Source organism: Nicrophorus vespilloides, unplaced genomic scaffold (genome assembly GCF_001412225.1).
Source record: "Nicrophorus vespilloides isolate i.1.1-1 unplaced genomic scaffold, Nicve_v1.0, whole genome shotgun sequence".
In the NCBI taxonomy this organism is placed as follows: Eukaryota; Metazoa; Arthropoda; class Insecta; order Coleoptera; family Silphidae; genus Nicrophorus; species Nicrophorus vespilloides.
The window spans coordinates 62,090-82,689 of record NW_017100098.1 but is presented as its reverse complement, the minus strand read 5'-3'; the positions used below and the strand labels follow the sequence as shown (position 1 = coordinate 82,689).

At 32.9% G+C, this 20,600-nt stretch overlaps 5 protein-coding genes across 5 annotated transcripts; 3 read left to right on the top strand and 2 right to left on the bottom strand.

The window, feature by feature from the left end:
* Positions 1–200: 200 nt before the first annotated feature.
* Positions 201–6,765, bottom strand: LOC108567811 (eIF-2-alpha kinase GCN2). Its single transcript, XM_017928503.1, has 24 exons — positions 6,588–6,765; positions 6,358–6,527; positions 5,914–6,169; positions 5,602–5,854; positions 5,308–5,550; positions 5,091–5,252; positions 4,834–5,038; positions 4,278–4,779; positions 4,043–4,212; positions 3,751–3,989; positions 3,528–3,692; positions 3,335–3,469; positions 3,140–3,284; positions 2,810–3,089; positions 2,611–2,747; positions 2,411–2,559; positions 2,165–2,352; positions 1,868–2,101; positions 1,471–1,812; positions 1,263–1,417; positions 1,029–1,212; positions 811–968; positions 637–751; positions 201–206 (listed from the first exon to the last, which is right to left on the bottom strand). Exons 1-24 carry the CDS (start codon positions 6,642–6,644, stop codon positions 201–203), a joined length of 4,650 nt encoding a protein of 1,549 aa, XP_017783992.1. The 5' UTR covers positions 6,645–6,765.
* Positions 6,766–7,203: 438 nt separating this feature from the next.
* Positions 7,204–8,845, top strand: LOC108567879 (nucleolysin TIAR). The gene is made up of 2 exons (XM_017928593.1): positions 7,204–7,280; positions 7,345–8,845. The coding sequence occupies exon 2, from the start codon at positions 7,665–7,667 to the stop codon at positions 8,766–8,768; it is 1,104 nt and encodes a 367-aa protein (XP_017784082.1). The 5' UTR covers positions 7,204–7,280; positions 7,345–7,664; the 3' UTR covers positions 8,769–8,845.
* A 2,015-nt stretch (positions 8,846–10,860) lies between these two features.
* Positions 10,861–12,168, top strand: LOC108567875 (alcohol dehydrogenase [NADP(+)]-like). Its single transcript, XM_017928588.1, has 5 exons — positions 10,861–11,030; positions 11,077–11,180; positions 11,250–11,453; positions 11,510–11,760; positions 11,814–12,168. Exons 1-5 carry the CDS (start codon positions 10,901–10,903, stop codon positions 12,109–12,111), a joined length of 987 nt encoding a protein of 328 aa, XP_017784077.1. The 5' UTR covers positions 10,861–10,900; the 3' UTR covers positions 12,112–12,168.
* On the bottom strand, positions 12,106–14,925 carry LOC108567874 (DNA replication licensing factor Mcm5). The gene is made up of 10 exons (XM_017928587.1): positions 14,706–14,925; positions 14,397–14,652; positions 14,173–14,345; positions 13,881–14,121; positions 13,380–13,817; positions 13,100–13,324; positions 12,953–13,045; positions 12,779–12,894; positions 12,453–12,724; positions 12,106–12,398 (listed from the first exon to the last, which is right to left on the bottom strand). The coding sequence occupies exons 1-10, from the start codon at positions 14,858–14,860 to the stop codon at positions 12,169–12,171; spliced, it is 2,199 nt and encodes a 732-aa protein (XP_017784076.1). The 5' UTR covers positions 14,861–14,925; the 3' UTR covers positions 12,106–12,168.
* A 332-nt stretch (positions 14,926–15,257) lies between these two features.
* On the top strand, positions 15,258–20,205 carry LOC108567868 (pre-mRNA-processing factor 39). The gene is made up of 12 exons (XM_017928578.1): positions 15,258–15,429; positions 15,717–16,027; positions 16,097–16,435; positions 16,496–16,756; positions 16,819–16,944; positions 17,528–17,802; positions 17,870–18,023; positions 18,079–18,189; positions 18,408–18,572; positions 18,627–18,830; positions 19,042–19,505; positions 19,569–20,205. Exons 1-12 carry the CDS (start codon positions 15,399–15,401, stop codon positions 19,807–19,809), a joined length of 2,682 nt encoding a protein of 893 aa, XP_017784067.1. The 5' UTR covers positions 15,258–15,398; the 3' UTR covers positions 19,810–20,205.
* The last annotated feature ends 395 nt before the right edge of the window (positions 20,206–20,600 follow it).

Here is a 20,600-nt window from a genome sequence, read left to right as displayed (position 1 = left end):
TACATTTTTACTACGTAATATGATAGCAGTTGATATAGAATCCCTTTGGCATGATCTCATACTTTTTAAGAGCGTATTTTATAGAGAAGATAAGAAAAAGGAACATTACCATATTTTTAGGGCTGATTGATCACACGCCTTTGGACAATAGCCAAGAAATTGATTTTTCATAAAAACCCGACGTCTCGAGTACGTCTGAATCACGCCTATTGCAGACAAAACTGTTTTACATTTTAATACATGAATGTGTTCCACCGCCAACATCATTCTTCTCGTCGAAGTACATATTATTTGAATGACGCAAGAGCCTACAGTAATTTTATATTAAGGGCAATTAGGGAAAGAAATAGTGGCTTAAATTAAAAATTAATAATGTTGTCATAACGTAACTTTGTAAATATATATATAGAGTTCGTAGTCTCATATCTTTCTACAATTAATTAGTAAATCAAGTAAATGAATGATATTATAAATGTCAATTAATAGGAAAATCTACTTACTTAGAATTAAATATAAAATATTCTATCAAATTATATAAAAATAATCAGTATCAAGTGTTTTTACTATAAATAAGTTTATTTATATGAATAAATATAAAAAAATATATATTTACATGTTAATTATTTAAAATATTACTTTAAATAAATTATCGTTATAACTGTAAAGCACAATAACTGGATTCGCACGTTTGCTCTTCTCTTCGAAAATTTCTGGACAGATCTCATGTAAATACTTCTTGTGTCGCAGATGCCTGCAAATGTGAAAATAGCAATTACGAGCACATGATATAAAGTATTTCATTCAACTCACTTTTCCTTGACTTCCTCAACAGATTTGTTGAATACACTTTCCGATTCAAAATCCAAAAACGCTACCATAGTTTTAATTACGGCTATCTCTAGGTTAATTACTAAAACGCAAACAGATCCATTAAGTCGTTTGAACAATGAATCCATTTGCGATCGAATCTACAAGGAAAATCGTTACATCTGTGCATGCTTAAATTGACCATAACCATATAGCGCTACCTGATTTTCCAATCGCTTTCTGTTATTTGCCAGGAGCTTTTCGCTAGTGAGAAAATTTATGTTCACATTGATTTCTTGCTCGTTGTGATATACTCTCGAATCGGGGCAAGTGTCGTTTCCTATTTTTAAAATACGCTGCATATTCTCTACTAAATCGCCGATAGTTGCTTTCTTCTCGAAGAACCTGCAACCGGAAAGGTTTGTGCACTTTGTTTAGAAGCAGATATTTCTTACCGCTCCCTATCCCAACTCTTTATTTTAACCTCGCTATCTTTTAAAATAATCACATGAGGGACTTTTAGCTCGTTGCATTGCTCTTGGATTTCCTCTAGGGTGGAGGCATCTATTAACGTACAACGGATGCCAGCACACCACAAATCTTTCAAAACCTGCAAATAAATATACGTTGGACAGTGACATCAAAGAAAACCTAGTAATTGACCTTGGACTTTTCTTTTATAAAAGCATTGGTTCCCAATGAACAAACAGCAACATCCAAATAAGCGAAATTAGTCATGTCATCCTGATTCTTTTGCATTGCGCTTGTAAGTTTATCCAGGGATATGGAAACACCCACCGCCGATTGTTTAATATCCATACTTGACTCATTATCTTGCACCACGGTATTTCTGTATGTGCGTATCATATTGTCATATCTTCCACCCGCTGCTAGTACATCCATTGCGATCTTTTTCTTCTTCCGCACTTCACAAACCAACTGAAACATCATTCCTGAATACTGCTGAACGTTGTACACTAAACCCAAAGACACGATAATATTGAACTGAAACAATTATTTAAGTTCAGAAAATTGTATCAAATCAAAAATCAAAATTTACCGAAACCCCTAAAGCTTCTGCATTAGTTAGGATAATTTTCAGTTCATGTAGCGCTTGCTTTGCATATGTCGATGCATCGGTGTTCTTCTTTTTCGTGATGGTTTGTAATTGGCTGGTTATTTTGTTAATTGTCCCTTCGCTCTCCATCAAATTGAAAAGCGTACCTATAGAATTATTCGACAGCCCTTTGTTAATCAAATGAGTTCTAACTTCCAACTGGGTAATTTTTCCTTCCTGCAACAATACCAATTCATAATAATGTTAGTTCAATGGACATATATGAACAATTATGCCTACCTTAGCTTCCGATAAAACAGCATATAACTCTTTATGCATATTCTCTTTAATACCGCAATGCATAAATATTGCTTTGAGTAATAACGAATGATTCAGTCTAATCAAGAAGTTACGATTATTAAGCGCCGTAATTTCATTGATTATTTCATTTAAGATATATAACAGTTCTGCGTCAGCCATAAAATTCCCTAAATATAAAATTATTGTATATTCACATAATAATATTGTACTGTAATAATAGCGTACCTGGGCTTGGGCTTACTATGTCAAAAGCACATTCGTATAATTCTCTGGGTAAGAAACCAAATACTTTCTTTTCTCTGTACACCTTTTCAATAGAATAACGTCTGAGTGATGTAATTTCGTTCCACGCAACATATCTGGCAAATGGTACTCTGAAATGCGACAATTAATATGAGCATTCCATGAATGATAGAGAATAATACCGGAGGTCGTAGGGAACTGATACAACGTAACCTGAATGAGTCATCAGCTTCACACAAGTATCTATACTATCGTAATATTTGCTCTTGGGCATTAACAAAGGTGTTGATACGTATTGTCCTCCGTGTAATTTAAATACCTAAAAGCAGTACAAACTTTAAATCATGCAATAATATCAATACATAATAAAAGAGCATTTACCCTGATTATAATTTCCTTTACATAATTGTACAAGGGAATATTCTTCACGGTGTTTGCAAGCGAAACATCCCGATCATATGTAATGTCTTGTGCAGCAGTGAATTGCTGTTTGAAGCAAGACTCTACCAGATATTTATACGCTTTTAATTGAGGATTGCTTAATGTGTGTCTAACTAATTCGCGCAACTCTCTTTCCTCCAGCACAGGTGGAGGAATGTTTTCAGATTCCAATAATTCCTGCGACGTCGGCCGTTGAGATACATTATGATCCAACAACCAGCTAAAGAAAAATGCTGTACATTTCTGTATTATTTAGAATACAGGTCTTACTTTATAATATACTCCTGATTACCAAACACCTTATCAGAAAAGTCGGGTGGAAACGATATTTTCTCTGACCTTAATCCAGAAATAATATTAATTTTCTCCATTCCCGTTTTCAATGGGTTATAACACATTTCGAAGAATATAATCCCTAGGACAAACTGAATTGAACAACTACTTTAAACTTCAGTCACATCTTACCCAAGCTGTATATATCAACTTTTTGATTGTAGACTGCTTTCGCTGTAGACGTTATTTCTGGTGCAACATATAGAGCAGTTCCCACGTGACCAGTCATACTGGGATCAACGGTTTGTTCTTGTGAACTCTGATTATCTTGATAAGAAGGAATGAGAATTAGCAATTAAACAAATTAATTGAAACGTGAACATACCAAGATAACTTTTGTTTGTTGCAAATGTCTCATTGGTTCTAGTTAACAAACTTGTTGTGGCTAAACCAAAATCACCGATTTTCACGTGGTCGTTATAATCGATGAATATATTCATGGGCTTCAAGTCTCTATGAATCATGCCTTGTTGATGAATATGTGCTAAACCTGCAAAGATAATGATGCAGATGATATCGCTTTAGTTAGCTAAGTTATATACAAATACCTTCAACAATTTCTCGAAACAATCGCCATACCCTATTGGTATCTAAATATAGATTGTTATCAATTGCTGTTCTTAAAGTACTTTTATCGCAAAATTCCATTTGGATGTACATATATTGAATTTCCTTTATTCGCGTCTCTACTTTATTCACAACTCCATTATCAACAGATTTATTGCTTTTGGATAAAACGCATTCACTTTCATTTTGGAAAAGTATGCTATCGGAACTATTTTCACTCCTACAAACGGACATTTAATATAATATATTCATATTCATATAGGAAATATATACAAATGTAAACCCCAATTCTCGTTATCGTCATCTTCGTCACTTTCATTGTTTGAATCGTCAAAACATCCATCCTTTGGAATATCATTTCCATAACTAATTGACCAATCCATATCAATGTCAACTGGTGGAGCTAATTTTTCTATTGAGCTACTGTAATTTGCAGAATCCACCTATAACATGAAATTGCTCATTTCAGTTTTCTACTAAACCTTACCTTTTATATATATATATATACCTTTTTATTTAAAGATTCAATAGATAATGTTGTTTTAGATGTTGAATAAGATGTTGCGCTGTCTAGATTGTCAGATTTAAATACAGCAGTTTCTATCCAGGAATTGTAATAACGAACAACATTCTCGTGATTCAATCTCGATAACAGTTTAACCTCCCTTATTATCTTTTTGTTGAGCTGCCTGTTGCGTGGATTTAGCTTGATCCGTTTGAGTGCATAATATCTTTGATCCAAAATATTCCGTACTTTGTACACATCACCGTATGCACCCGAACCTAAATGATCCAACATTTCAAATTCTTTGTCAACTCTTGATTGACCATTGGACATATGATGAGCCAAGATTTGTATATCTGTTTGGACCTCAGGTGAACCTGCCCGTTCAGGAATCTTTTCGTTTCCATTTTTAAACGGTGTAAATCGGACTAAGGGTACTTTCAAAAATTTGTGGTTTAATAATTGAGCTGCCGTATATCTACTTTTATCTTCTAAACATAAACAACTGTAAATAATTGGGTTATTGTAAACTAGAATATTATTACAAATTAAAACTCACTTGGACAAAAAATCATACAATTCAGGAGATATGTTAATGGGAATTTCAAAATGTTCTTCATCAACATTTGCTCCCTTTACCAAACATAACACAAATAACCCAAATCTGTAAATATCCAACTTTTTGCTAAAATTCGATGACTGAGATTGAGACAACAGATCAGAAAGTCTTTTATCCAAACTGTAATTTGATAACTTTATTCTCCCTAAAATGAAGCACATTCGAAAAATTGTTACAAAAAAAAATAATTCTCAAACCTTTTCGGTCTATGTAGACACACGATGATGAAATATTCTTATGTACTACATTATTCCTATGCAGAAAATCTAACGCATTCAAAACACCCTCTGCAATGTGCCTTAGAATATTATTTTCAGCAGGAATGTTTTCCGAAATATAAAGTTGTGAACAATTTAAACCTGAAGTTTGAAGTCATGTACTAACATGAAATACATTCAATTAAAAAGTATTTACCAAAAACGAAGTCCTGCAAGATATGCAAAACCGATTTACTTTCCAAAGCATCTTTTTCGTGAAAACTATTCAAATACCGTGCCAAATTCGGATGCTTCAATTTCACCAAATAATTCAGTTCTTGTTCTATGCTGGAGATTTGCTTATCACAATTAGCAGGTAATTTCCATTCAGATAAAATATACAATTGACCTGTCTTGTTGTCCATACCACTGTATATTATGCACTTCCTATCAGAGTGATCTAAAAATACAATTTATAAATGATATCTTTGAACTTATTTACTGTACATACTAATGCATCTCCCCCGAATTATGCATATTTCTCCATTATTCACAAATAAAATTGATTTGGTGTTTAAATGTGCACACTGCAAAATTTCATCACTAGATTCATTGGAATCGCCGCTATTCCTGACACTAGTTCTTCGATGTAAGGAAACACCATTGTTAGATGTTTCAGAGATCATCTTGGATTCCTTAATTCGTTTATTTTCCATTTTTAATATCTCTTCTCTCTCGAGAATTTCTTCACGAACTTTTTTAGTCTTAAAAACATATATAATTAAAGCATATTGGTTGAAGTTATATGAATGAATTTAAGTACCTGCAAAGCCTCAATCAATTGTTGAGCCTCAATTTCTTTCATTTCCTGTTGATGCTTCCGCAGTACCATTTCTTCATAAAAACTTATTGGAGCTGGTTTGTTGTGCTCATAAAGAAACTCTTTTACCTCTTCACAAAGTTGAAAAATCATAACTTCTCCTAAGAGAATGTCAGCTTTCTTTTCCAATTTAATCTGAAGTTCTGTTAATGTCTCTTTTGACATGCCTGTGGTATTTTCTAAGATTATTTTTGGTGTTCTTAAAAATAACAGTTGTCATCAATGATGTGATTTAAAGATATGTAATTAAAAATGAGTCAATATATTCATAACTATATAAATTGACATGAAATGTATATAAATGATTACAAAAAAAGTTCCTAACGTAAAAATAATGTGATAATAAAACTAACTATTTAAAAAAAGTCCAAATAAAACTATTCTTACTTGTTTGGATAATTTACAGGACATATCAAATGCAGGTTTAATTTGGCATTTTCTTCTGTCAGGCCAGAACTGCCCCTCAAAGGAGTCAATTTGATTAATATATCTAGAGGACTCCATTTATTCCAGGCACTCTGTTTGCTTAAGTCTACCAAATCTTTGTCATATATAGCCTGAAAAAGTTTAAAGAAATGATAGAAACACCATGAAATTACAGCAGCAAAAGATATTACTTTCAACGCTTCCAATTCATTTCGCTGTTGGTCTTCCACACTATCTTGATTCGACATTTTACAAAAAAATAGCTAACATCACATATTTTAACAGTCAAACATCAAAACAATTTCAAATATGTAATGCAAAATATAACCTATATTTTTGACAGCCGATTCCTTGTAGAAAACCTTTGGGTTGTTCTGGGAATAATAGAGAATGGAAATCTATTGTCAGGGATTGGTCAGATACAAGCAGACAGCTGTTGCTCGACTCTATAGCCAACATGAAGATAATAAAAGATTTGTGAAATTTACATTCCATAAAATAATTTGCATAAATTCACATCAAATTATTATTAATATTGTGTATAACGAATATACTTAATAATAATTGCTTTTGTGTTCTTTTGTTGTTTATGATAAACTGTATCGTGTTTGGATTCTAAAGAAACATCTAGATTTACCAGATACGTCTATTTGGAGTTGCTTATAAATAATCTATTATATATGACAATTTTTAATTTTTAATCATATTTGTTATGAATGTTCCTAAAATTTGTAAAATATTTTAAGTGAAGTTGTGTAAAAGAGTAGATAATAAACAAGAGAGATCCGGCGGATTTTTTTTACCCACAGTTTGCAGGCTTGCATAGATTTAAATTAACGACAGAGGATTGCCTAGAAAATAGCGTCAGAGAAACGTGTTGAACGGTAATTTCATAGCCAGTTTTTCAATTAAAAGCATACGAAAATCGTCATTTTGTATTAATTTCAGCGATTTTGAGGAAGAAAGAAAGTGTCTATGTGGTGGGGGATGTTTGGTAGTTTAGTTGACGAAGTGCCCTGCCATTTTGTTTAGTTTGACAGTCTGTAAGTTCGAGTGAGGAGAGGAATAATAAGAAGAGAAAGTTAGCCATAGATTTTTGCGTTTTTTGTCATCATCTTGTTTCGTTTTCGTTGTGAGTCCAGGCGTATCCAAAAGCTGTTGTTGGTGCCTGCGTTCGTTCGAGCTAAGTTTGATGCGCGATTAAAAGACATCAGTGTTTGTGTGTATTTCATTTGAAGGCGACCCGTGTGAAAGGTACCGGCGTCATAATGTCGGAAGAAAGTTGCCCAAAGACACTGTACGTGGGTAATTTGGATCCGAGTGTGTCCGAGGATCTGCTGTGCACGCTCTTCGCTCAGATAGGACCAGTGAAAGGGTGCAAAATAATTAGAGAGCCTGGAAATGATCCATATGCATTTGTGGAATTCACAAATCACCAATCTGCATCCACTGCATTAGCAGCAATGAACAAGAGGCTGTTTCTGAACAAGGAAATGAAAGTTAATTGGGCCACAAGTCCAGGCAATCAGCCCAAAACTGATACTTCGAATCACCACCACATATTTGTTGGGGACTTATCCCCAGAAATTGAGACTGACACATTGAGAGAGGCCTTTGCTCCATTTGGAGAGATTTCTAACTGCAGGATAGTTAGAGACCCTCAGACGCTGAAGTCTAAGGGGTACGCATTTGTTTCCTTTGTGAAGAAAGCAGAAGCAGAGAATGCGATACAGGCAATGAATGGCCAGTGGCTTGGATCTCGTTCCATTCGTACTAACTGGTCAACTCGCAAACCACCTCCACCTCGTACAGATAAACCTGCTCAGAGAGCCAAACAACCCACATTTGAGGAAGTATACAATCAAACTTCACCTACAAACAGCACAGTCTATTGTGGTGGCTTCACAAATGGCATAAATGAGGAGCTGATGCAGAGCACGTTCTCTCAGTTTGGTGTCATTTTAGATATTAGGGTCTTCAAAGATAAAGGTTATGCTTTTATAAGGTTTGCCACAAAGGAGTCTGCCACACATGCAATTGAGAACATCCACAACACAGAGATCAATGGTCAGGTGGTGAAATGCTTCTGGGGCAAAGAAAATGGTGGTCCGGGAGGAGAAGCTGCTGCAACACCAGCTGTGAACAATGCCCAGGGCCAATCTTATTCGTATGGCTATGGACAATACTGGTATCCACAGGGGTACACTACACAGGGTGGTTACATGCAAGGTTACTACCAATATCCATACACAGCAGCACCAGGACAGCAGTACTGTGTAATGCCACAACAAGGCCAGTGGTCTGGACAAGGTGCACAACCTCCAAGCACACAAGTGATGTACACACCTATGCAAAAATATCCAACACAGTGAATTAATTATTGTAAAATATAATATTAATAAAAACACACTTGCTGCAAACTATGATTTTACAAGATATTTTACTTTTTTTTTTATAAATATTTCTAAATATATATAAAAGAGAATAAGTTTATACAGTGTAGTCAAGTGTGATTTTATTACATATATATATACTTATAAATATATATATATATATATCAGGACATTTATGGTGGGCTTAAAAATTACATGTAAATAGTTTTGCAAAATGTGTCTTGAGTTTCAAACTATTATTAATCCTTATTTTTGTTTGATGTTCAAGACCAACGAAATGATGATCGAATGATCAAAAACACTGAATTCTTTTGTTTTAAATAGCATGACACTTTTCCAATTTGTATGATACATGTAATTTAAAATCCAACCAAATTTACTATTAAGTATAGTTTGTTCTTTATGATGGTTATTTTTAAAAAAAGGAATGTGGTGGGAAAAAAACACATTTTTATTTATTAGAGATGTAATTAAATTGAATGGGAATTTAATAAAATATATTATATATGTAAATGATTTTCCTTGATATTAATGTTTGAAGAAAACAATTGTTTATGGACAAACCGTGACATTTTTGTTGAGGCAATTGAAATTTTGATATGTGGCCGAAAATATCAAGTAATTTTACTTATTTATATAGGATCTATTTATTAAATTTATAATTTAATTTGTAAAAAACAACAAACGTTTATACACACTCACACAAACAAACACAATTTACTAAAAATTCAGCGCATATTGTATATTTTTATATATATTTTCATAAAATTTATTTGAATATTCCAAATTTGCAATACTATAACCTGTGTATATATATATTACTATTTTAAATAAATAAAAGTCTCTAATAACTTTATAATCTGTTCTTTCAAATCTTCTGTTATTTTGTTAAATATTCATTGAACAAATTTAAATTTGTAAATATTGAATTTCAGCAAGTATATACATATAGATGATACATTTGTCTATGGATATGTATATTTTTTTGAACAAACTATACATTGTGATAAAACCAGTAACATTTAAGTTTTGTTTTTGATCTTTATTGGTTTGTATCACCAGTCAACGAATGATTGTATGTATGAGTGTGATTGCATTTCGTTCAAATTCCTTTGCATAAAGACGAAAATTCTTCTGTACTCTTTTTGTAAAGATTTGTTTCTGTTGAATCAAGTTATTGTAGTTGCGATGTAATTAGTAAGTAGGATAGGTTATATTGAAATACATAAATAATGAAATTAATCCAAACTATAATAATAACAATAAAAAAACAAACAAATTATGAAACTGATGGAAAGTGAATATACAATAATTTAAATTTAATTCCTATCATTTATGTTCCATGAATTCACCGAGCGGCCGGCCCCAAATATTGAGTTTGTGTTACAGAGTTCTACGGCCTGATCATTTTTTGGCTCCTGCCGTTCGGCGTACCCGAGAAAATGTATATTATAAACTGCTATTATATATATATATATAATTAAAAACTGTGTAAACTACCTGCTCTTAAGATTCAGTTTTATTTTAAAGACAAATTAATAACTGACGACAGGCAGTTTGCAATGTTTATTATTATTATTATATTTTTTTTGTAATAAAATCAAATTGTATATGCTAGTTGTTAATAAAATTCAGGTCTGGGACATTCTTTTCTTTATGCATTATGCTATTCCTTTTATTTTGAAAGTTAAGAAAAACTTTGAAAAAACGTATCTTGATCAAATGACATAATGTAGGACTTATCCATGTATCATGGATTATCTATTGAACTAAGCACTTATAGTCTTAGCATGTATACATAAGAATGTTCGCTAACTTATGTAAATGATGTTTTAGAACTCGTTGCTTAAAAAGATATTTATATTTTGTTTTTTACACAAACATTTAATTTGCGTTATATCCAACTAATTATATTCCAAGATTAGCCAAATCTTCATAAAAAAAAGCCTGGCAATTAATAAATTACAAAAACACAGTGGCCATAAGTCAAAAGCGCAGCCAATAAATTTCAAAAAAGCAATTCTAAAAATAATCGCCCAAAGTAACTATATTTAGTGGAACCTTGTGTTGTGTCCGTTATAAGCTTATTGCATTACATATCGAGTACTAAAATGCAGTGCGTTAATCTTAGTGGAAGCAACGAACAAATGCCCATCGTGGGTTTAGGTACTTGGCAAGCTACTCCTGAAGAAATCGAAAATATTATTGATATTGCATTGGAAAGTGGTTACAGGCATATAGGTAAAATTTGTTCTTAGTATATATGTTTGTTATAATAATTTTATAGACACCGCTTTCGTATATAATAACGAGGAAGCTATTGGAAATGCATTGAAGAGATGGATCGAGGGAGGGAAAATTAAACGCGAAGAACTTTTTGTAACGACCAAGGTATTGTAATATATATATATATATGTATGTTATATAATAATTTTTTATCATAAACAATTCATTTCGAAGCTTCCAGTTTTTGGAAATCGAGCCGCAGATGTAGAAAATTTTTTAAGAATATCTTTGAACCGTTTGAAACTCACGTACGTTGATTTATACCTAATCCATTTACCATTTGCACTTTTCTGTGACAAAGAAATATTACAACCAGCAAAAAATGAAGACGGATCCGTTATAATCGATTTTGAAAATGATAATCTTGCTACTTGGAAGGTTAGCATTCAATACAGTTTGAAGTTGCTTTATAGTTTAACCATCTATCACAATAGGTGATGGAAGAGCAAGTCAGAAAAGGATTGGTTAAAGCAATTGGTTTGTCGAACTTTAACGAGAATCAAGTCAAAGAAATATACGACCTGGCTGCTATTAAACCAGCGGTCTTGCAAATAGAAATGCATGCATATTTGCAACAGCCAAATATCGTAGAAGTCTGTAATAAATTAAATATTGCTATTACAGCATATTCCCCACTTGGTAGTCCTGGGGCTCAACGACATTTCTTAACAAAATACGACTATAAGTAAATTGAAAATAATTGAATTTTCATTTAAAATAATATATTTTATTTTATAGAATTGAAGATTTTCCGGATTTATTGCACGATCCTTTAATCTTGACATTATCAGATAAATACAAGAAGAGCGTAGGCCAGATTCTATTAAAACATTTAGCACAGAAAGGCATCATTGTTATTCCAAAGAGCAGCAATCCTCAGAGAATCAAAGACAATATCGATGTATTTGGTTTTATGCTGGAAGACGAGGACATTGCGAAGATAGACAAATTAGATAAAGGAGAAAAGGGGAGGATTTTCAATTTCTTGTTCTTCAAGGATGTTGATAAACATCCACAATATCCATTCAAATATTAAGCAAACGATGTATTTAAAAAAGATACAAAAAATAAAGTTACAGTTATTATAATCGAATTAACTCAATCGATACAGCATCCTTCTCTGCATTCTATGTTGCAATTGTCCTCTTCTGATCATAGTATGGATAACTTTCTGGACTGCACGTTCCGGGTACTGCTGTTGCGTGAAGTCTTGGATTATATTCATCTGCGATACTTGGGTACCTATGGCGAATCTTCTCTTCAACTGCTTCTCGATCCTAGACAACATGTCGTGTTCTTCGTCGGTGGTAAAACCCTCGGCTCCTATTTAAAATTATTTATAGAATATTAGTTTTTAATAAAAATCATTTCAATTACCAGACAACGTTCCACTCATGGCTGCATCAAGAGTAGACACTTGGAAAAGACGCAGGGCTTCATTGATATGAACCTCCGTTGCAAATGGGAGTAACTGCATTTTAGCTAAGCTCTCGGACATACGAATTATCGCTTCCAATTGACGAACTGTGATGGGAATGGCACTCTTTTTATCCACCGACTTTTCGTGTTGTAATGTACCTGACCGCATTAAAACATATCGTCTTTTCAATTTGTCACCAGCTTCATTATTTAAGCGAGGTCCACATCTCCTAAGAACAATAATCATTTTATTTTTCGTATTTCTTTTTAATTCATATACGTACGTGCGGCAATAATTTATATACTTCTTAATTAATTCCAAAGACAGCTCTCCTTCCTTAGGTTCACTATTGGTTTGACCAGCGTTCATATGTACGCTCATAATATGCCTCGCTAAAGTCTAAATCACGACCACTTCCAATTAGTATATGCAATATTATGTATGCAAAATAGTTTACCTTATCTCGATTTTGGTCGTGTTCGTCTTTAACAATGAAGATCATATCAAAACGGGATAAAATCGTCGGTAGAAAGTCGATATTCTCCTCACCCTTAAAATGAAAATGTATGTAACTTTAAATACATTATACCATAAATATACTCACTTTCGTTTCATCCCATCTACCAAAGATACTATTTGCAGCAGCTAACACTGAACAACGAGAATTCAAAGTGGTAGTGATCCCAGCTTTCGCTATGGAAATTGTTTGTTGTTCCATGGCTTCGTGAATAGCTACTCGATCGTCCTCTCGCATTTTATCGAACTCGTCTATGCAAACGACACCACCATCTGCAAGTACCATAGCTCCGCCTTCCATTACAAAGTTCCTCTAAAAGTTGGTGATAAGTAGTTGTATATTTAAATAAATACAAATAAAGTCTTACGGAAGAAGGATCTCTCATTACAGAGGCAGTTAAACCTGCTGCGGAACTTCCTTTTCCCGAGGTATAAACAGCTATAGGGGCCACACGTTCGACAAATTTCAAAAGCTGAGACTTGGCTGTACCAGGATCGCCAAGAAGTAATATGTTAATGTCTCCTCTCCTCGTCAAACCGTCTGGTAACTTCTTGCGAGATCCTCCCATTAACAAACAAGCAATTGCTTTCTTAATATCAACTGCTCCGAAAATGGAAGGAGCAATGCTCATCGCCAGCCTCTCGTATATATTCGACGAAGCAGCCATCCTCCTAAAAAGATCTTCTTCTTCTGCAGATACCACTGAGGTCCCCTTGCCGCCTACGCCCTCAGTGTCAATTTGTATTCCGACAACTCTCATGTAAGGAGCTCGTACGCCGGTAATTGCTTTTTCTCGATGATCTCTCTAATAACATTATTATTATTATTTGTGAATGAGATAAACAATATTTATCAGTTTCATATTTACTCTTGAAGGCCGTCCCACTTTCTTGATTGAATAAATACCAAGGATGAATACTCTATTCCCTGGTACCACTCTTTCACATAGATATCTGTCACAGTAAAGTGTAAGATGTCTTGGCATCTCACCTTGAGGAATTCCATCTGGAAGTTCTTGTAATTTCAGAACTTGGAAATCAACACAATTGCATTTATCTGGTATAATAAAGTATGGATCCAATGGGCATTTTGGTCTACCAGCTTGCTCTCTAAAATGATTTTTTTTATAACATTAAATAAGAATAGTTCAAATATCATACGTATTGCATTTCCTGGGCATAACATATCCTTCTAAGCCAGGTTTCACAGCTAAATTGGAAATTACATTACTACAGGATCTGCATTGAATTGCAATTTTTGTAGCTTTAGCTTTAATGCCAGATGCACTAACTATGATCCCTGGTATTTTAACCAACTTGGATACTACATCTGACTGCAACAACAGAAATTACTAAGGAACTAAATAAAGGATTTACAATTATACATTCATAGCTCTCAAATTTGCTGGGTTTCCATCAGAAGTAAGCATGATTTGAACATCTTGAATCTCCTCATCTCCTTCTGGTCTTGGTGCAGTGAGCTCATCAGCCACCTCCTTGGTGGCCTCTTCAAAAATTGGCAAATGTTCAGAAGGCAGTTTGTTGATTTTTTCTGCCAACGCTTCATCAAAACTAGCAACATCTTCTATATTTACCTCTAAGTAATAGTTTCCTAATGTGTAATTTCGTTTCAATGTATCTCTGTAAAAATCTACCATTAATTCTATATATTAGTTAATTAAGACTATCCTTGCCTGTATTTGTAATTAAAGTTATCCACATGAAACTGCCTAAGAAATTCCTTAAATTTTTTCTTAACGCCTTGAAGATTAACTTGATTATCATTCTGATTGTCCTCTCCGCCAAAATTATCACTAAAGAAAACACCGGCATCATCAAAGCCTTCCATCCTGTTCTATTGGAATTTAAAACTGATTTAAACCACAACAACAAAAGACAGATTTATAACCACTTTCTTTGAATAATACCAGTAGGAATTTTAACAATTTGGCGCCAAATTTACCAATGGCAGGAGTACCAATATAAATTTTATATACGTGGGAACCTAAACTAGAGGGGTCGACCCAAACTTTTTCGGTTTATAGCGCTTTTAATATATCAGAATTTTTCCGGGGCGCCCCAAGTCGAAACGTTGGTCTATCCAAGGGCGAACTTTTGTATCGGTATTTTGTGATACATGCAACTAGTAATACTATATTATAATCTAATTAATATACATATGATTCATAAATTTAATTTGTTATCTAATAGTTGGTTGGTATCATTTGGTTATCACTAATATTTATTTTAATGTTGGTATACCTACGAATAGTATTGGAAGGAAAACTGAGGAAAACAAATATGGCCGTGGTATAACCGTGTGTAATTGATTGTAATAAACGTAATTCTTTATAAATATTGATTAATATTTATTTGTTATAACGCTAATGGACACCATGGATGAAATTGATGATAGAGGTAATTAGTACAAACAAGTCTGCTGATCATTTCGTGTTTATTTTGTAGATTACAATAGAACATGTTTTTTTATCCTTATTAAATAGATTATGTGCTGTGCACAAGTAATGATTAATATTTAAACATTCAAAGCTGTTCATAATATATCTTCAAATTTAGGTAGTTAAATTGTGTTAATATATTATTTTGAAAAAAGGATGTTTGTTATATAATTTGTTTATTTATCAATGTGATCAAGAATCATGGCTGCTTATTTAATATAATGAATATATTTTTTATTTTTTTAGTTGAAATGGAACCAAGAAAGACAAGATCAGGCAGAAAAACCCCTGCTGTTGAAACAAAGAAGACACCAAGAAAATCTAGGAAAAAAGTCGAACTTGAATTGTCAGATGATGATAGTAAAATGATGACTATTTCACCAAAGCCTATTGCAGATTCATCTGATAATGCAGTTGAGGCAGAAGACATTCAAGATAATGTTAATCAAACATTTGAAGATTCAAATAGTGCCACAAATGATTTCAATTCATTCCAGGCAACTGAGAGTTATCTGAATTCTGAAAATGACTCAAATAGTGGATTAAACATTGTACAGGTATATTTACTTGACACATAAATTACATTATTGTTACATATTAATGTATAACTTATTCAATTATTCTAGAATGAAAATGGGCAAGAAGAAATAGAAGATCTTATGGCTTCAGACACAAATGACAGTGAAAAAATGCAAAGTATAGAGAAAATGGACACTGATTCAGAAGAATCAAATATGGTTAATATGTTGGAGGCAGACATGCAAGAATCAACAATGACAGATGTAAATGATCAAAGTTTAGAAAAAAGGGAAGACATAAAGCAAATTGTAGTTGACCCAGATGCAGAAAATATTTCTGAAGATGAACTACCTACTGTACAAGCTGTGAAAGTTCCAGAAACAGAGGAAGTTTCTGATGAAGAGTTGCCTGGTCCAAAAAGAGCTGAACTTCCAGCAGATACTGAAGTGAGTACAATTATGTTAACCAAACTATATAATCTAAATTGTTTTATTTATTACCTTTAGGTTGTTTCTGAAGAAGAATTGGAGTCTGTGAAGAAAGAGAACAATAAAAGAAAAATACAAGAGGACAATTATGATCCGGGTTCTCCAACTTCTGAGTGCGAGTCTGCGCCCAAAAAGCCAGCACTTGAAAGTTCGGAAGAGACAGATGACAAAGATAAAGCTAAAAAATTACCTGAGCTGGATAAGTATTGGAAGGCTGTTAATGACGATCCTGCTGACTTCACTGGCTGGACATACTTACTTCAATATGTTGACCAAGAGGTATTTTACAATGGAATATTTAAAGATAAGTTTTTAATCACTGTCTGTTCACATTTGTTTAGAATGATATGGAAGCAGCGAGAGAAGCTTATGATGCGTTCCTTTCACATTACCCATACTGTTATGGATATTGGAGGAAGTACGCGGATTATGAAAAGCGCAAAGGCAACAAGAAAAAATGCGAGGAGGTATGTACAGTGATTTATTTGAGTTAGGGAATCGTGTATGTACGATACATATAAATAAAATATTTAGTAATTATTTTGCAATCCCCACAGCTCTACGGCGACTGCACTACTAACTACTATTATACAATAATAATAAGAAACATAAATATATTAAATTACTATATTGTTAATATTACTTAAGACTGTACTATGTTAGGATGTTTTATACTTAAATCATATATATTTATTTTATCACTGTGATGTGTATTTATAACTCTTCTTGTACATATATATACGTATTTTGAGAATATATAGCCAGATGTCAATATAAGGCAAGGGCTCTTTGGTATTGGAGATTTTGGCGCCAACGATGGAAACCTCCAGTTTACTAGAGCAATGTAAGGAACATTCTATAATGTTGTACGAATACATATATATACATAATATATAATCGGTTTAATAATAGGCGATTTACTTAATCAGACTTTCCTTCCAGATTAAAACATTGATGCGCTCTTCTGGTGGACAAAACAACCACCCGAAGCGCGCATCAATTATAATTGTTGATCTCTTTATTCAAACATGCATTTAATTTTTTGCCAAGGTATTTGAGCGGGGCCTGAAAGCCATCCCTTTGTCAGTGGATCTTTGGATTCATTATTTAACATATGTGCGAACTGCTAAAATTGACGACGAAGACTTCGTCAGGGCACAGTTTGAGAGGTCTTTGAAGGCATGCGGTTTAGAATTTCGTTCCGATCGTCTTTGGGAAAACTATATCAAGTGGGAAATTGAAGGGAAACGTTTACAGTTCGCAACACTCGTTTATGAAAGGCTTCTGGCGACACCAACGCAAGGTTATCTACAGCATTTCGACAAGTACAGTAGAATTTTTTTTAAATTTTTAATAGCAATTGCAAAATTTTCAATTTTTTTTTTGCACTAGCTTTCAAGAACACGTTGCATCGAATCCAGCCAATAAGATTTTAGAGGTGGATGAGTTTCTTGCACTACGGAAGGAAGTTAAGAATTTATTAAAACAAGATGCCGCCGACATTGCTGATAATCCTGATATTCCTCCTGGCGAAGATACCGAGGAGGTAAATATATATTTATTCTAATTATTAACAAAAAAAATATATGCTTATATTTTAGAATACGGATGAAGAAACAAAAGCAATAAGGGAGAGAATAGTTTCAATCAGGAGAAAAATCCACAAAAACACATCAACTGCCGTTACTAACAGATGGAACTTTGAAGAAGGAGTAAGGAAAAGCTTAATATACATTTTTTCTAATAACTAATTATTTGTAATGATGATTCTGTTGATGATCAAGACAAGGCGTCGACCTGTATTGATCCTTGAAGCAATTTTATTGTTCCTGAAGAAATTGCAGAGGCCATCTGAACTTAAGCCTAATTGACATTTAAATGTTTACATTGTTCACGATCTAGATAATCTTATACTGAATGTTTATTGCAGATAAAAAGGCCCTATTTCCATGTAAAACCTTTGGAGAGGTGCCAATTGAAAAATTGGCAAGAGTATTTGGATTATGAAATAGCACAAGGGGATGAAGCTCGGATCATAGTACTTTTCGAGAGGTGCCTTATTGCTTGTGCGTTATACGAGGAATTTTGGTTGAGGGTACGTAAATTAAATAGAATTAAAAAATAATATAAAACTTTTTAAAATTTTTAGTTTGTGCACTATTTGCAAAGCCTAAAAAAAGATGAGTTTCTTGGCAAAATTAAAGATATTTTTGAAAGAGCTTGCACGATTCATCATTTAAAGAAACCTAACATTCATATGCAGTGGGCCATGTTTGAAGAGTCAATTAAAAATTTCAACAAGGCTGCGGAAATCCTACAGAACTTGGATAAAACAGTGCCGAATTTATTGCAAGTAAGTAATTCATTATTAAATCACATTTTATTTATCAATTCCTATTTTATGATGATTTTGCTATTCGACCAAAACTTGCGTTGTCTTGCTTTGGTTCTCTAAGTTTTTGCTAATGTAGACGATTCGCAAGGGCCAACTGATTATGTTAAGGAAATTGATTTAATAATACTAAGGTTCAATATTATTACTATATTTTATGTTTTTGTTACAGGTTGCTTACCGTCGTATCAATTTGGAGAGAAGAAGGGGTGATAATGATAAATGTTGTCAATTGTATGAGCATTACATAAATAATTCTAAAAACAAAGTGATTTCGACAAACCTAGCAATCAAATATTCTAGATTTATACTGAAGATTTTATGTGACATAGAAAAATCCATTGAGGTGATTAAGAATGCTATCACTAAAGACGCCAACAATCCTCGTCTGTATTTGCAATTAATTGATGTAACTATACATAAGGAAGGACTATGCGAGGAAGAAATTCTAAAAATAATCGATTCCTTCCTGACAAAGGACTCGACGGACGTTGATCAAAAAGTAATGTTTGCTCAAAGGAAGTTTGAATTTTTGGAAGATTTCGGGTCGAATATAGAGTGTGTGCAGAAGGCTTACGAAGAGTATCAGAAGCTGGCCACTAGAAGTAAAGAAAATAAGAAGAAAGGAGAAAACAAGTATGTTGATATATCGATAAGTTATGTTAGTGGTGGTAATATTATCTTTATTTTTTTTTTCAGGGATGTTTCGAAGAAAGACAAGAATGCAGCATCTACAACATCTTCAGCGTCATACAACAACTACGGAAATTATTCGAATTCAACCAACTCATATCAGTATGGCAATTCGCAGCAAGGAACATATGGACAATATCCTCAGTACAATCAGGGCGATCAATATCAGTACGGCAATTGGCAATATCAAGGCAATTACAGTGGTTACAGCCAGTGGGGAGGTTATGGTAGCGGTTATAGTTATTAAAGTTAACTATGTTTTATTATATTACATACAATTTCTTTATTTTGTAAAAAAAGAAACGCCGTATTATGTTGATTAATCCTTTCGTACAAATTGTATATTGAATTGGATAAACAATTTTTTCATCTTTACGTTCGACAGAATTTCTAAGAAACGAAATTCTAATTCTGTTATATATATAATTCAATATCCTTCGATAATTCATAATAAATAATTTTATAAATATTCTAAATTTGCTACTACCATTTTACCAGAAGTATATCGACATGCGAAAAAGCACTTAGAAATGCAATATTTGACTTTCATGAACTTCTTGTGTATTCGGTAATGAGTTTGCGATTTTAAATTTGATTTCTACATTTACTATCATTTAAAATTATAATATATATAATATTACTACTCTAGTTTTTTTTTGTTCAGTTTTAAATTGTCATCATTGTTTTCTCCAAGAATTCTCATATTTACAGACTTTCAATATTGTTATGTAAATATTTCAAGTACAATACAATAAAATTTAATGTTGTATTTTTTTTTATAAATACCTTTAATAACTTTAAGCATCTTGAGCAGGACATTGGTATTTGATTTGTATTTTGCAAACAAGTATTCGTGTTTCATCGAAATATGCTTTCTCTAATAAATTAATATGTAAGTTAATGTTAATTATATTTTGGATATATTAAAATTGTCTTTGAAACCTGGTTTGTTCCATTCAACTCTTCCCTAATTATTTCTTAAATATTGAAACTATTTAATATTTAAAAAATTTATAATATATTTTTTTTATATCGTTT